Consider the following 14,221-nt stretch of genomic DNA (forward strand, 5'->3'; position numbering starts at 1 on the left):
AAAAAAAAAAAAAAAAAAAAAAAAAAGAAATATGCAGTGCATCATTATTTATTATAGTCACCATTCTGTGCAATAGATTGCTAAAGTTTATTCCTTCTAACTGAAACTTTGTGCCCTTTGCTCACTCCTAACACAGGTGGAACTTAATCTCTGATCTGGAATGGTTTCTGTTAACGTGTTTGTTTTTGTAGGAGGAGCTTACAACGCTAAGACGGAAGCTAGAAAAATCAGAGAAGTTGCGGAATGAACTCCGGCAGAATACAGATCTGCTAGAAAGCAAGGTATCCCCATCTCTCCCCTTGGGTCCTTGTGGGGGTTCTTTATGTATGTGAGATCCGTTTAAGGGGGAGAACAATGATATGCCTGAAAGTGTGCTAATTGCTTTACAAGCGCTCCAGAATTACCTGTGAGGCACATACTGTTATTGAACCCATTTTACAGTGGAGGAAATTGAGGCCCTGTGATATTAAGTATCTTCCTCGAGGCTGCACAACCAGCAAGTGTAACTGAGATTCAAACCCATGTCACCTGGTTCCAAAAGGGAGAATTTCTTAAATAAGCCACAAAAACACAAATCATAGGGAAAAAATGATAAATTTGACTGTATTGAAATAATGAACTTTTGTTTATCCGAGCATAAAATGAAGATACATTACTTACTTGGGGTAGGAATTTGCAAACTGGAAAAGAATGTCCAGAATATGTAAAGAGCTTCCTCAAACCAATTGGAAGAATCCAATAAGAACAGAAAAACAAATATAGGTCAATAATATGAATGGGCAGTTCCCAAGTAAGGGAATCTTGTTTCAAGAGTTCAAGTATTCAGGAATTCAAATGGCCAATACACTCATGAAAAGACACTCAACCTAATTAGCAATTAGGAAGTGCAAATTAACACCTTAATAGGTACTGTTTCACACATCAGATTGGAAAAATCAAAGAGTGTGGTGTAGCCAAGTGTTGACAAGGCTGTGTAGCAGTGGGAATTCTTATTTACCGCTGATGGGATCGTAAATTGATCTCATCACTCTCGAGCAATTTGGCATTATCTATGAAAGTTGAACCTGTCCATGCCCTGTGGCTGGCAATTCCAGCTCTAGGTATTTATGCTAGAGAAACTTATCCATGAATATGTGAAAATACAAGAAGTTCATAGCAACAGCCTTTGTTGTGTTGGCGGAATGTAAACACAGGAAAATAAACACTCAAATGGGAGCTTATTAATACGAGAATAGGTTAATATGTTTTGTGATAGTAAAAACTGGAGCTCCCAAGAGTGAAAATGAATGAAGAGACAGGCAAAACTGTGGCTCACTGGCCAAATTCAGTGCACCACCAGATTTTGGAGATAAAGTTTTATTGGAACACAGCCATGCTCATTCCTTTATGTGTAGTCTATGACTGCTTTCATGCTACGATGGCAGGGCTGAGTAGTTGCAACCTGAAACTACTCAGCCCTGCCATGTGGCATGTGAAAGCTAAAACATTTACTCTCTGGATCTTTACAGAAAAAGGTTACTGATCCTTAAACTAGAAAATGTGTATCAACATGGATTGCTCTTGCAAACATACTGCCAAAGGAAAATGATTCAGTTACAGAAGAATACTTGATTGATTAGGATTATATTCTTGTATACTTATGGTGTCATTGTATTTATGGGAATCATAACACCAAATTCAGAGTAGGGGTTACCTGGGGTATGGTCATGTGACTGGAGAAGGTTATGTTGGTTGAATGTGTGACTGCATTCCCTTTGCTTTCTTTCTTTAGTTGGGTGTTGATTTCATGGGCTGGGGGTGACTACATGAACCAGACAGTTCTTGCTCCAAGAAGGTCACTGCAAATTAGAGACAGACTTCTAGACAAAGTCATATGCTGTGTTAGTCCATTCTTTCACTGCTCTAAAGAAATATCTGAACTGGGTAATTTATAAAGAAAAGAGGTTTGATTCACTCAGGGTTCCACAGGCTGTACAGGAAGCATGGCTGGGGAGCCCTCAGGAAACTTACAATCATGGTGGATTGTTAAGGGGAAGCAGGCACGTCCTACATGGCTGGGGCAGAAGGAAGAGTGAGAAAGGGGAGGTGCTATACGCTTTTAAACAGCCAGATCTTGTGAGAACGCACTCACTATCACTAGAGCAGCAAGGAGGAAATCTGTCCCCATGATCCAGTCACCTCCCACCAGGCCCCTCCTCCAACACTAGGGATTACAATTTGATATGAGGTTTGGGTGAGGACACGGGCAAATCATATTATATGCTATTATCTTGCATGTGGTCAGCAAGCCATGGCTAGACCAAAGAGGAGCTTTTCGAGGAAAACCTGCTGTTCCATGTAGACTTTCAGGACTGGGGAAAGGGAGGCACTTATCTAAGGAATAAAATGTAAAGCATCACCAAAAACCTCAGCAAAATAAATAATATTTTAAAATTGTAAAGTAATGCAAAAAAAATCCCTGATGAACAAAATATCAACATTTTAAGTAAATGCAAAATTTGTAGGCCACGATTAGGGTGAGGCAAGTAAGCATCCTATACAGTGTGAACCAATCTTTATTTAAAATGTTGATATTTTCTTCATCATGGATTTTTTGACTAATTGAGATTTTTAAAATATTGCATTAAAATCATTCATACTTGATTTCTGAGAGTTTTTTTTGTTTTTTTTTTTTTTGGTGCCTCCTTAAATGTTGCGCCCTAGGTAAGTGTTTTACATGCTTCATCCTATTTTCAGCTCTGTTTCTCCATGAAGATCTGGGTACCTCCAAGGATTCTGTTACAGACCAAATTAAACCCATGTTTTCACCCACTCAACAAATACATATGAGTATCTCCCACGTGTTAGACATTTAACTGGACACCTTGATAGAGCTAGGAAGGAGGTGAAGTCCCTGTCCTTACACAAGGTCTCCAGGCCGATAGAGGGAGACAACAGACCACAAGCAAGCTTGTCACAGATCATTAAGTGCTATGGCTATGAAGCAGAAGGAGGTGACAGTGATGGAGGTTGAGCATGGGCTGTATTTGCCTAAGTGGTCAAGGAAGAATTCCATGGAAGTGGATGTTTGATTCCAGATCTGAATGATTTGCTGTAATCTACATGCAGATCTGGTAGAAAGAGTAGATATGGCAGGTGCCAAGGTCCTGGGGCAATGTGAGATAATATTTGTCAGTCCAGGACAAAATTTAAAGCTTTCTACACCTGAGAGCACCTTGTGTTGTTACTACTTGCTTATAATATTGTTTGGCTTGGTTGATGGACAATGGTAACTATAAATGGATTTATGATTAAGCCAATAGGACATACTCTTCTTCCCATATTGATAACCCAAGTTGAGCCTGAGATGGCTCACATGGGGATGTGGAATTAAGTTTGGGAGGAGGCTATCTCTTTTCTGCTTCTTCTCATCTTCCCTGTAAGATTGTGTCCCTTCTCCCCACATTAAAGTGTCCACCGTGGAGTTGGCCAGGGAGAAGACAGAAGCCTTGCTCCTTGCAGGAAGGACCACATCCACACAGAGAGTTAGGAGAGGCTGGGCTGAGATGCACCTTGAGCCTGTGCTCCTCTTATGCAAAAGACTGTAAGGGGGAAAAGAAATGACACACGCGTGCCTGATGTCTCATTCATGTCTTGCGAGAGCAAGCTGTCTGACCTCTCTTGCTGGCAGCAACAATGAGTAGAACAGCAGAAGTGAAAAATCGGAGAGCTGTGGGCTGGTTGGGAATATCAGGGACTTCCCTGTGGAAATTCCTTCCCACTGAGCTGACATTTGAGGTAGTCATTAATCACGAACTGTCAGGTCGGATTTGCCATGCATCAGTTGTTGGGGGAGATGTGCAGGGAAGAGATGAACATCTTTAGCATCCAGAGCTACAGTTTATGGGACACTTGGAGAAGGAAGGGTGGGGACTCAGGCTTCTGCAACCCGAACCAAGCAAACAAATGCTAACACCTACAGCATATTCTGCTCAGCCTCTTTAACTCTTTGCTTGTATCATGGTTACAACAAGATGTATGGGGCCTTGAAAAATTAAGATGAAATTTAAAAGTGAAGAAAGCCAGAGCAAAGGGAAATAAGAGTTGATGACCGTATGAAGCCGGGGGAAGAGGTAGAAAATGGAAATCCATCTTTGGCCTTGGATGCCCTTTCACTTCATAGCCTTCACATGTGCTGTTCACTCTGCCTGGAACACTCCCTTCCTCCTCTTCACCTGGTTAATACCTCTTCATCGCTTGTCACTCATTTTAGGTGGCACTTCCTCTGAGAAGCCCTCTTCAACACTCTAAGGGTGAGTTAGGGCCCTACTCTGTGCTACCACTAGCCTAGTTGTTTCCCCTCACAGGATTAATTGGCTTTTTCCTAGTGACCTCCTGTATCTGTGTCCCAGCTAGACTGAAACCCCTAAAACAGGGATCAATAATCCCTGCTTTCATCCCTGTTCATCAGATAATCCCAGTCCCTGACACAGGATAGATAAAGAATGGTCAAATAGAAGCATTAAAGTTGGGCTGAAAAATCCAACACTGAGCTTGCTAGCAGCCAAAGCTAAGAGGGAAACAAGATATTTCATAGACATATTGCATGTAGATTAAAGAAAAAGAAACACCTGTTGCATGAGATGAGTAACTTTTCTGGGTATTGAGGTGTTAGGGAAATTTATTCCATGGATTCTCATAAAAGGGGCACTAAGGGATTTAGCAAAGTATGACTTCAGCAGTCTTCACACAGTAATTGAGAAGGGATTGGGTAGGAGCACTTTTGGTACCATCATCCTGAACTGCAAGCCAAGAGCGTGATGTCAGTTCTATCAAAAATGAATCAACTGAAGTCAAAGCAGTGCTTTATCCAGGAAGCACATTTGATGACTATTATGATGACTTTATCTTCCTCAAATCTTTCTCTCCCTTCCCACTTCATCTTCCCCAACTTCCAATGCTACTACTGGTTTATGTTGGTCGCTTTTAAGTTAAAAAAATTTTTAAATAGTTTTAGAGGGTACAATGGCAGTTTTTTTTTTTTTTTTCACATGGATGTATTGCATAGTGATGAAGTCTGGGCTTTTAGTGCAACCACCACCCAAATAGCGTGCCTTATATTCATGAGGTCATTACTCTTTTTAATTAGTTAATTAATTAAATTTTATTTTTATTTTTTGAGACAGAATCTCACTCTGTTGCTCAGGCTGGAATGCAGTGGAGTAAACACAGCGCCCTGCAGCCGCAACCTCCTGGGCTAAAGCGAACTTCCTACTTCAGCCTCCCATGTAGCCAGGACCACAGGTGTGCATCACCATACCTGGCTATTTTTTTCAATTTTGGTGGAGACAGGGGTCTCACTTCTTTGCCCAGACTGGTCTCCAACTCCTGGGCTCAAGCAATCCTCCTGCCTTGGCCTCCCAAGTGAGCCACCACACCAGGCCTGTAATTACACTTTAAAGAGCATCCTAGTCACCTGGGGAGCTGTTAGTCCTGTATCTTCCCCAGTCCACCTCCTGAGGGTCTGATTCAAGAGGAGGTTCTTGGTTTGGGGGGGTGGGGAGCCCTCCAGCCCCTAGGTGATCCTGATTCGGCAGGTGACGTTGCTTTAGAGCAGTGGTTCTCACACTTGCAAACGTGTCAGAATGCCGTGTAAGACTTCTCAGAATACAGATTGCTAGACTCCAGCCTTAGAGATTCTGACTCAGTAGGCTTGTTGTGGCCTTGGGGAGGCTGCGTTTCTAACAAGTTTGAATGCTAAAGGTGCCTGTCCTGGGACCACACTTTGAGACACATTAGGCAGAGAACAGCTAGAAGATATCTTCTTCCACATGCATCTGCTTTCTTGGAAGGGAATTTCTGTTAACAGACAAGGAGCAGACACCCTTCCAGGGCCGTGCATTATGAAGACACCCCTGCTGCGGTTCATGGCCTCTGCATGCCACCCCTTTGTCTCTGGAGGGGGAGAAACAGTAATATCAACATTACTAAAACATGTTGTGTCTCGTCAGTGAAAACTCCATTTGACTAGGCTTATTAAAAAGACAACATTATTGCAAAATGATTTAAGTGCTTCATTTGAAGAAGAGGAGACGAGGAGCCGCTAAGAAGCTGGCTATAAATACTCTTCAAGCATGCAAAATCTGCCTTGATGCAAACTGGGGTTTTTTTTTTTTTTTTTTTTTTTTTTCATAAGAAGGCAGTGCTGGGCTTCTTGTTGGAAGCACCTGTAAGGTTTTGGGAGCACATGGGATATATAACGAGGTGGGGTGTTTTCCCCCACCCCTCTGGAGTAGGTTCTGGATTTCCCCCCAAGACCTTATTAATGGCAAAAGACAGGCCCACGCACTCCTGATTTCTGGCCTCATTAGCCTGAGAGGTTTCGCTTTTGGTAAGACATTGTGGAGACAATCCACCGACGGGGACTGGAGGTGTACATAGGTCAGAAAGTCTGTTTGCAACGTGCTGAGGGAGTTTGATCATGGGTCATCAGTGTGGCTTCCAGCTTGTCTCCAGCAGGGGGTAGGAAAGTGACTTGTTGGGGTCATGTGATCACTGGTGACTGAGCCCAGACTACATCCCAGGTCTCCTGACTCCTCGCTCCATAGTCCTGCCACAGCATGATGCTTCTGTGAGGAACTGGACGGGTAGCTCCCTAATTCCCAGGGAGAATTAGACAGCCTGGTTTCTTATCTGTCTTAGGCTATTAGGATCTGTTGAGCCTTCACTGCTGGGACATGCTGGGGAGGGTCTCCTGGTGGACAGTGGCAGAGGCATGATGGTCATATTCATAGATGGTCCTGGTGGAAGTAACGAAGGCCTCTCTGCTAAAGAACAGCTGGTGTATTCTTTCTGACTGTGTGCCTCAGTTTGCCCATACAAAACTGAGTCTATAATCTCTTCTCTACCTGTCTTGTAACACAGATAAATAATTTGGGTACAAGGTAAGGAATGAATACAGTGGCCTGACCTTGTATGTCCAGTTTAGAGGGCAGAGGGTTGAGCCAGCTTGAGTTCCAGATGATTGACTTTATACCTTTATTGCTACAAGACTGTGGGCAAATTCTTCAAGTCTCTTAGCCTTTGTTTCATCATCAGTAAAATGGCAGTGGTAATCATTACTTCATAACAGTTATAACACTGCCTGCTATCTAGCAAGCCACATCACCACTATTACCAATAAATGTATTTTTAAAAGTGTTCACCCTTCCCCCCAGTAGAGTGAATTCCTCGAAGATAATGACACATCTTAGACAGTTTTATACCCTTCTGTGTCTAGCACAAAGCATTCAATGCAAATTCAGTGAATGAATGGAGTCATACTGAATTTAATTAGAAACATTACATTTAATGAGTGATGTTCTGTGCCAGCTGCTGTGATAAGTCCTCTCAGCATTGTGAACATTTACCTGCATTATCTAATTTTACCTTTAACTCAAACTGTGAGGAAGGTGTTAGTTCCCCATCTTATAGATGAGGCAAGGGAAGCCTGAAGAGCTGAAGTGATTCGCCCTACATCACACAGCTGGTGAATGGCAGAACTGTGATTTGAACCCAGGGCTGGCCAACTCCGAACAGACTGTGATAGAGGAGAAGCATCTACTCAGGTGGGAAGTGGGGTCAAGGAGGGCTTCACAGGGGAGAAGGCTTGAAGGATAAGCAGGAGCTGGCCGGGTGACAAGGTGAGGGGACATTCCAGGTACAGGACACAGCAAGAGCAGAGGCAGAGAGCAGAGCCTGGTCTGGCAGGTGCAGTTCTGGTAGTTGGAGTGTCTTGTATGGCGGGGGGTGTGTTTGGCGGGGGGGGGGGTTTGCTTATGGGCTAGAGATGAGGCATGAAGCCGGACTGGATTGCAGGGGATCAGGATAATCACTTTTGAGGTTTGGACTTCATCCTGAAGGGTAGGGCAGGACCAAAGGACATTTTCAAAAAGGGGTATGTGGGTGTCGTGATCTTAGGGTTATTTCCTCTTTCTGCTGAAACACTTAGGGGGCCCTAGTGGCCCTTGAAACCCCCTTCTAAAGCCCCCGAAAGGCCATAACTGTCCCTTCTTTCTAGAGGGACCCTCTAGAAAGTGGGTGGTGTGGCACCCTCATATGCCCAGCTCAGAGGCATAACCTTTCTCCTGGCATTCTTACAAGATTGACCCATTCCCACTGATATCCAGAGCCTATAGAGCCTCCCATGTATGAATTGCTGTCATGCCCTTATTCGTTCAGTCGACCCATATTTATTGAGTCCTCAAGAGTCAGTTTGGCAGCGTGGTTAAGTAGCCACCACCTGGCTGGCTGGTGTCCTTGGGTGAGTGTTTGCACCTTGGTGCCTCAGTTTCCCCATCTGTCACCTGGAGACAACATCAGTACCCACTTCTCAGCATTGTGAGCATTCTGTGGGTAAACCTGTGCATGTGGTAAGCACTCTCTGTGGTGGCGATGGTTATTATTATGGTTATTATATGTTACTATTACCTAGTAGCGAGTGGTGAACCCAGCTGGGATGCACAGCAGAGGGCTGGAACTGGTGCCCAACAGGCATCTCTGGGGAACCCGGGAGCCTGCCACTAAGCTGCAGATTTGTTCTGAATTTCCCCTGCTGACTGAGACAACTCTGGGGCAGTACCATGAGAATGAAGCCATGGCTTAATCTCCTTGACCAACATCCCACAAGCCTGCTGGTGCTGCAGTTGCACTGGTCCTGTATCTACTGCCTTATTTTGTCTTTTCATCACTCAGGTTGAAGGGGGTGGGAGTGGGGGCTCCCCTTCCACTGGGCATCCACCCAGGCTCTCTTTGGCCAAAGTACCCAGTAAGGGTGGTTGAGGTCCAGATCTTACTTGGTCTTTGATCTGTACCCACTGGCTACTTAATCTCAGCTCTCTGGGCTATGGCTACCTGATTTGTTCCAGGTGGATAATTACTTTACTAACGTCCAGATGCCAGAGGGGTGAGGGAGGTTAAAGAAAGGGCCAGATGGTAGATGTGGGACAGAAAATAGTGGGGTTGTTACGAGCCAGGTGCTGGGAGTCAGGCAGCCCGAGCTGGGCTACCTCTGCTACTTACCAGCTATGATCCTAAGCAAATCACTCCCTCTCTCGACTCCTCAGTTTCCTGTTCTGTGAAAAGGGAATAACAAAAATGCCCTTCTTATAAGGTATTTGAAGGGCTTAAAGCAGATGACATATGCCAAGTGCTCAGTGCATACCTATCCTCAGCATTTCAAGAGTGTGAGCTGTTTCTCACACAAGGGGTTATAATGAACAGATCTTCCTGTGCAAATGGCAAAGTACAGGAGGAGAGCGAAAAGTTGCTGTTTCCTGCTGTCTGCAGGTCAGATGGTTTTTGGGCTTGGGAGTCTGTGAATATAAGAGCTGAGGACAGGATCAAGCCAAGACCCGTGTGTGCCCCTGTGGTTTATTTATCTCTCTGACCGGCCAGTGGGGTCCTTCCGAACAGGACCTGGCACACAACAAGTGCTCGCATAGTGCTTGGTGGATCCGTGAGTAACAAGCAACAGTGACAGTCCCAGGGACCCCATGTGTGTCCAGTGTTTGACATCCGTGAAATCCCAGTTACTCACTGCTCTCCCAAGCTGCCAGTAAGGCCAATGCACAGGATGTATTTTTTCTGTTCCACTCTATACAAAATATACAACAAATTTATTAATTCCTGTCCCCTTCTCTCTGGCAGACCCTTGGAGTAATTGTCCCTCAATAGAAAGAATATTTCTGTTGATTTGGCCAAGTGGTAGATCTGGAGAGGTTTTCAAGATAATTTCTAGTTAATTGGTTCTTGAGTAATCTGCAAGGTCTCTTCTGGGTTTGCAGACCAGACTCCCCCCTTCATTAAACTGGTTTTCAATTTGCAATCCCCTGACAGGTCTGAGCACGGTGCCTGCTCCTCACCTTCATCCAAAGCCCCTGTGTCCCATGGTGTGGGAAGGGATAGGGATTTGTGGGGACAGGGGAGGGTCAGGGGCCACTTGTCTCCGTGAAAAGCATGTGTCATTCCCCCCAGTATGAAAATACTAATTGTCCTTTGGGCTCCAGCCTTTGGGTTCTGTGAAACTCAAAATGAATGCATCAAATTAATTGTGTGCTCCCCTTGCTCAGGCCGATTAGCATAAGTTAAATTTCACACTAATTGGCTAAGGTGGAGAGAACACAATCCTGGTGCTTGGAATTAATGCTGATTTCAAGGATGGTGGTTCGGGCTGTGACCTGGGATATTCCTGGATCCCACCGCCCTGTATCGCGTGGCCAGTGCAAATCCGCAGTCTTGCAGCAAGAATGATCTTGCACAGGTAACCAAATTTAACCCCTCCAAATCCAAGTGTGAGGCCAAAATTAAGGGGAGATCCTGGCAGTTTCTAGGGCAGTAATTCTTACATTTTATCGTGCATAAAAATCACCCTGGAGCAGGTTGAAATGTAGATTCCTGAATTATGCTTTAGAGATCCTGGTTTGGGGGTCTGAGAGTCCTATAATTTGCATTTTGTTTTATTTTTTAAGAGACAGGGTCTCACTCTGTCACCCAGGCTGGAGGGCAGTGGTGGTGCGATCACAGCTTACTGCAGCCTAGAACCCCTGGGATCAAGTGATCCTCCTGCCTCAGCTTCCAGAGCAGCTGGGACTATAGGGACGCACCATCTCAGCTGGCTAATTTTTAAAAGCTTTTTTGTAAAGCCAGGGTCTTGCTATGTTGCCCAGGCTGGTCTTGAACTCCTGGCCTCAAGTGATCCTCCTACCTCAGCCTCTCAAAGCACTGGGATTACAAACATGAGCTATCATGCTCTGCCCTAGAATTTGCATTTTAACAACTATCCGAGATCATTGCCACGTAAGGACTTCCCCGGTGCACAGTGTAAGGAACAGCAAGAGAAAGCTCCATGCTGGAGACAACCAGGAGCACCCTAGGAGAGTCCCTCATTAATCAACTGGACGTCCTGACTTGGACCTGACTGGTCTGAGTTCAAAATCTCAGTTCTGCCATTTACATGTGATGTGACTTTGCAATGCTTCCCCCAAGCCTTCTTTCTCCTCTGTGTCTATTAAAATGTGCATTTTGGTCTCAGCAGTTGGTGATGCGGTCAACAGGGTGGGAAGCAGATGGGCTGGAGAAGTGAAACAGATGGGGAGCATGGAATGCACAGAGCAGCCTCAGATTCTGTTTTTTTTTTTTTTTTCACTCTTTTTGAAAGATATTTTGTTTTGTTTTCTGATTACAAAATCAGTTAAAAAAAAAACAATAATACAGAAATGCATCACAAGAAAATTGGAGTTCCCTGTGATCCCATCATCCTTCCAGGAAAAAAGAAAAAAAATCCCAATGAACAGTTTGGGAGTGCTTTGTTCTGTGCAAACAAAAATGAGATGACACCAAACATTCTATTCTGCAAATCTGCCTTTTTTTTTCCCCTTTGGCAATATATCTTGGGGATTTTTTTTTTTTTTTTTTTATGTCAGAACATAGATCTGCATCTTCCTTCTTCATGGGACTGCTGAATAAATTTTGAGCTTGCCTAAGCTACCAAGAGAGGCTAGCTCAGGAAGGGCAGCTACACTGCTCATTGTAAGAACTATTTACCTTCTCAGTAAAAATAATGCAGAGTTGCCCCTAATATCAGTCATGATGCAGAGGGTCCGATGAAAGAGTGAAGTGTTCCAACATCTTCACATGCAAAATTTGCAGCAAGAGGACATGTGACTACATGTAATTCAATGCATTTTACAGCTCAGGTGACCAAGGCTCCAGAGCAGGAGGGATTGTCCAAGGTGTTAGTTGTTGAGCCTGGATTCGAACCTTGCACCCTACCTCTTTCTTTTCTTACAGTTCTACTGCCTCCCATAAGAGGTTTCTCTGCCTCTTAGCCACAAACACTCCACTAATATATTTCTCCTCTACGTATTCTGCCGTATCCTCAAACCCTGAATACTTCATTTTGGAACAATAACGCCACAGAAGCCCTGTGGCATTTGGCATCGGTGGCTGGTCAGTTCATCAGAAAAAAAAATTCAGTGCAGCTGGGAATTCGCTTAAAAAATTCTATTTTAAAATTAATTACATGTATAATTGAAATCATTGCATTTCTGAGGCAGGACCCATTGATTTCTTTCTTTCTCAAACCACACTCGTAATATACAACTGTATGATTTCCAATTTTGGCTTCTTTAAAACAGAGCAAATGGCAAAGTAATTTGAATACAAAAACCTAATTTTTTACTTCGACTTCCTTTTTAGTTGTTGCAATGCCTATTTGGCAGCATTTTCTAAAAGCAGCTTACCTTTACTAATTCCTTCCAAGGCATTCAACCTAGTTTTCATGGAAACTCTGTCCAGCCATATTTTATAAGTTTATGTAGTAGCGAACGGAATAGATAGCTTTGGTAAAAATGCAATAGGCAAAAACAGTTTGGGAGCACACACTCTGATACTGGATGTGCATGCTGTCACCTGCTAGGGGCAGATGGGCCATGGAGAATTGCAGAGAGGTAGTCTAGTGGAGAGCATTCTGGTGCTGTGGGTATCCATCAGTGTGTCTTACTGAGGGACAGTGTTGGTACATCCAGTGAGATGATTTGCTAAAAGCTGGTTACAAAGAGATTCCACTAAAATGGCCATGTGTAAAACTGAGCACTTACTACGTGCCAGCCACCGTGCTAAGCTTTCAATGGATTATCTCCTTGAATCCTCAAAATAATGACATATGTTATTTTCCCCCCTTTAAGTCTGAGAAGACTGAGAACTAGCAAGGCATCCTGCTTGGTGTAAAGTTACACAGCTAGTGAGTGTTGGACCAAGAGTTCTACCACATCAAAACCAATAAAATTCTGAAGTCCATCCTCTTAACCACTTGATTATACTTAAGGGTTGTTTTCCCATGATAGCTGGTGATTTGTCCAAAGGTGGTCCTCTGCATGGGGAGAGAAGGGTTGGTGGCTCCGCTGAGTGACCCTTCCTTGATCGCACCGTTCCCCGTCCCAGATTGCTGACTTGACCACTGAGCTGGCTGATGAGCGCTTCAAAGGTGATGTGGCCTGCCAGGTGCTGGAGAGTGAGCGGGCAGAGCGGCTACAGGCCTTCCGAGAGGTCCAGGAGCTCAAGGTGAGTGGTCAGGGGTGGCTGGGGGTGGCTGAACACGGTGGCTAAAAATGGTTGGGTCTGTCCCCCAACCCTCTCTCATTGGGGATCAGTATGCTTAAGCAAGATGCACAGATTGAATGACTGCTGGGCTCAAGGTCCTGGGGGACACTTAGGTCTCCTAAGGCTTGGCCTTGGGAGTGTTATGGGTGGATAGTCCTTGGCTAGAGAGGCAAATAGGAGAGGATTGTGTAGAAGGTGGACAGTCTTTGGCCTTGGAGGTGATTTGGTGAGAAATGTGCCAAAGGTGGCTAGCTCATGGTCCTGGATTCTGCATGGCTCAGGGGACTGTGCAGAGGGTGGCCAATCCGAGCCTTGGAAGCACCAGGGGTAAGATGACCAGCCGAGGTCTTCTGTCCAGCTCTAGTTTGGACCTTGAGCCATTTCTTCTAGAGCAAGCATGAACAAATCCAGAAAAAATTGGGAGACGTGAATAAACAGTTGGAAGAAGCCCAGCAGAAAATTCAGTTGAATGACTTGGAAAGGAATCCTGCTGGAGGAGGTGAGCAGCCTGGGACCCTTGGGGCTGGAAGCTGGTGGACAAAGTTGTCTTTTCCATTTATCCAGTCACTCGTAGATAGAGCACTTTTTAGGTGCTAGACATTGCATGAGGGACTGCGACTCTGGCAGAGCAAACAGGCACAGCGTTACTCTCTTGGAACTTACAGTCTAATGGAATAAGCAGATATTGATCAGACAATCCAGCAATATCCTAGATAGCAAATTATCCATATGATATGTGCTGTTTAGTTTTAATGCAAGTAATGATTTTTAAAATAGTGGCTTTATAGGCAAGGTATGTTTATGTTTATGTGAATATTTTAAAAATAAATTTTCAGAGGCCTGGAGTGGTGGCTCACACCTGTAATCCTAGCACTTTGGGAAGCTGAAGTGGGAGGATTGCTTGAGCTATGGCATTCAAGACCAGCCTGGGTAACATAGTGAGACTGCATTTCTGCAAAAAACTTTTAAAATTAGCCAGGTGTGGTGGCATGTGCCTGAAGTCCCAGGTACTTGGGAGGCTGAGGTGGGACGATTGCTTAAGCCTGGGAGACCTAGGCTGCATTTCGGCCTGAGTGACAAAGCAAGACTCTGTCTCAAAAAA

General features: G+C 44.5%; 1 protein-coding gene across 1 annotated transcript in view; it reads left to right on the forward strand.

Moving 5' to 3' along the window:
* Positions 1-14,221, forward strand: part of MYO18B (myosin XVIIIB) — a 298,450-nt gene that overhangs the window by 139,816 nt on the left and 144,413 nt on the right. The window contains exons 25-27 of the mRNA XM_026447974.1: positions 192-281; positions 12,961-13,080; positions 13,510-13,618. Of these exons, the coding sequence (XP_026303759.1) occupies positions 192-281; positions 12,961-13,080; positions 13,510-13,618 (319 nt within the window). The remainder of the gene's footprint in view (positions 1-191; positions 282-12,960; positions 13,081-13,509; positions 13,619-14,221) is intronic.

The sequence above is a fragment of the Piliocolobus tephrosceles genome, chromosome 19, assembly GCF_002776525.5.
Source record: "Piliocolobus tephrosceles isolate RC106 chromosome 19, ASM277652v3, whole genome shotgun sequence".
NCBI lineage: Eukaryota > Metazoa > Chordata > Mammalia > Primates > Cercopithecidae > Piliocolobus > Piliocolobus tephrosceles.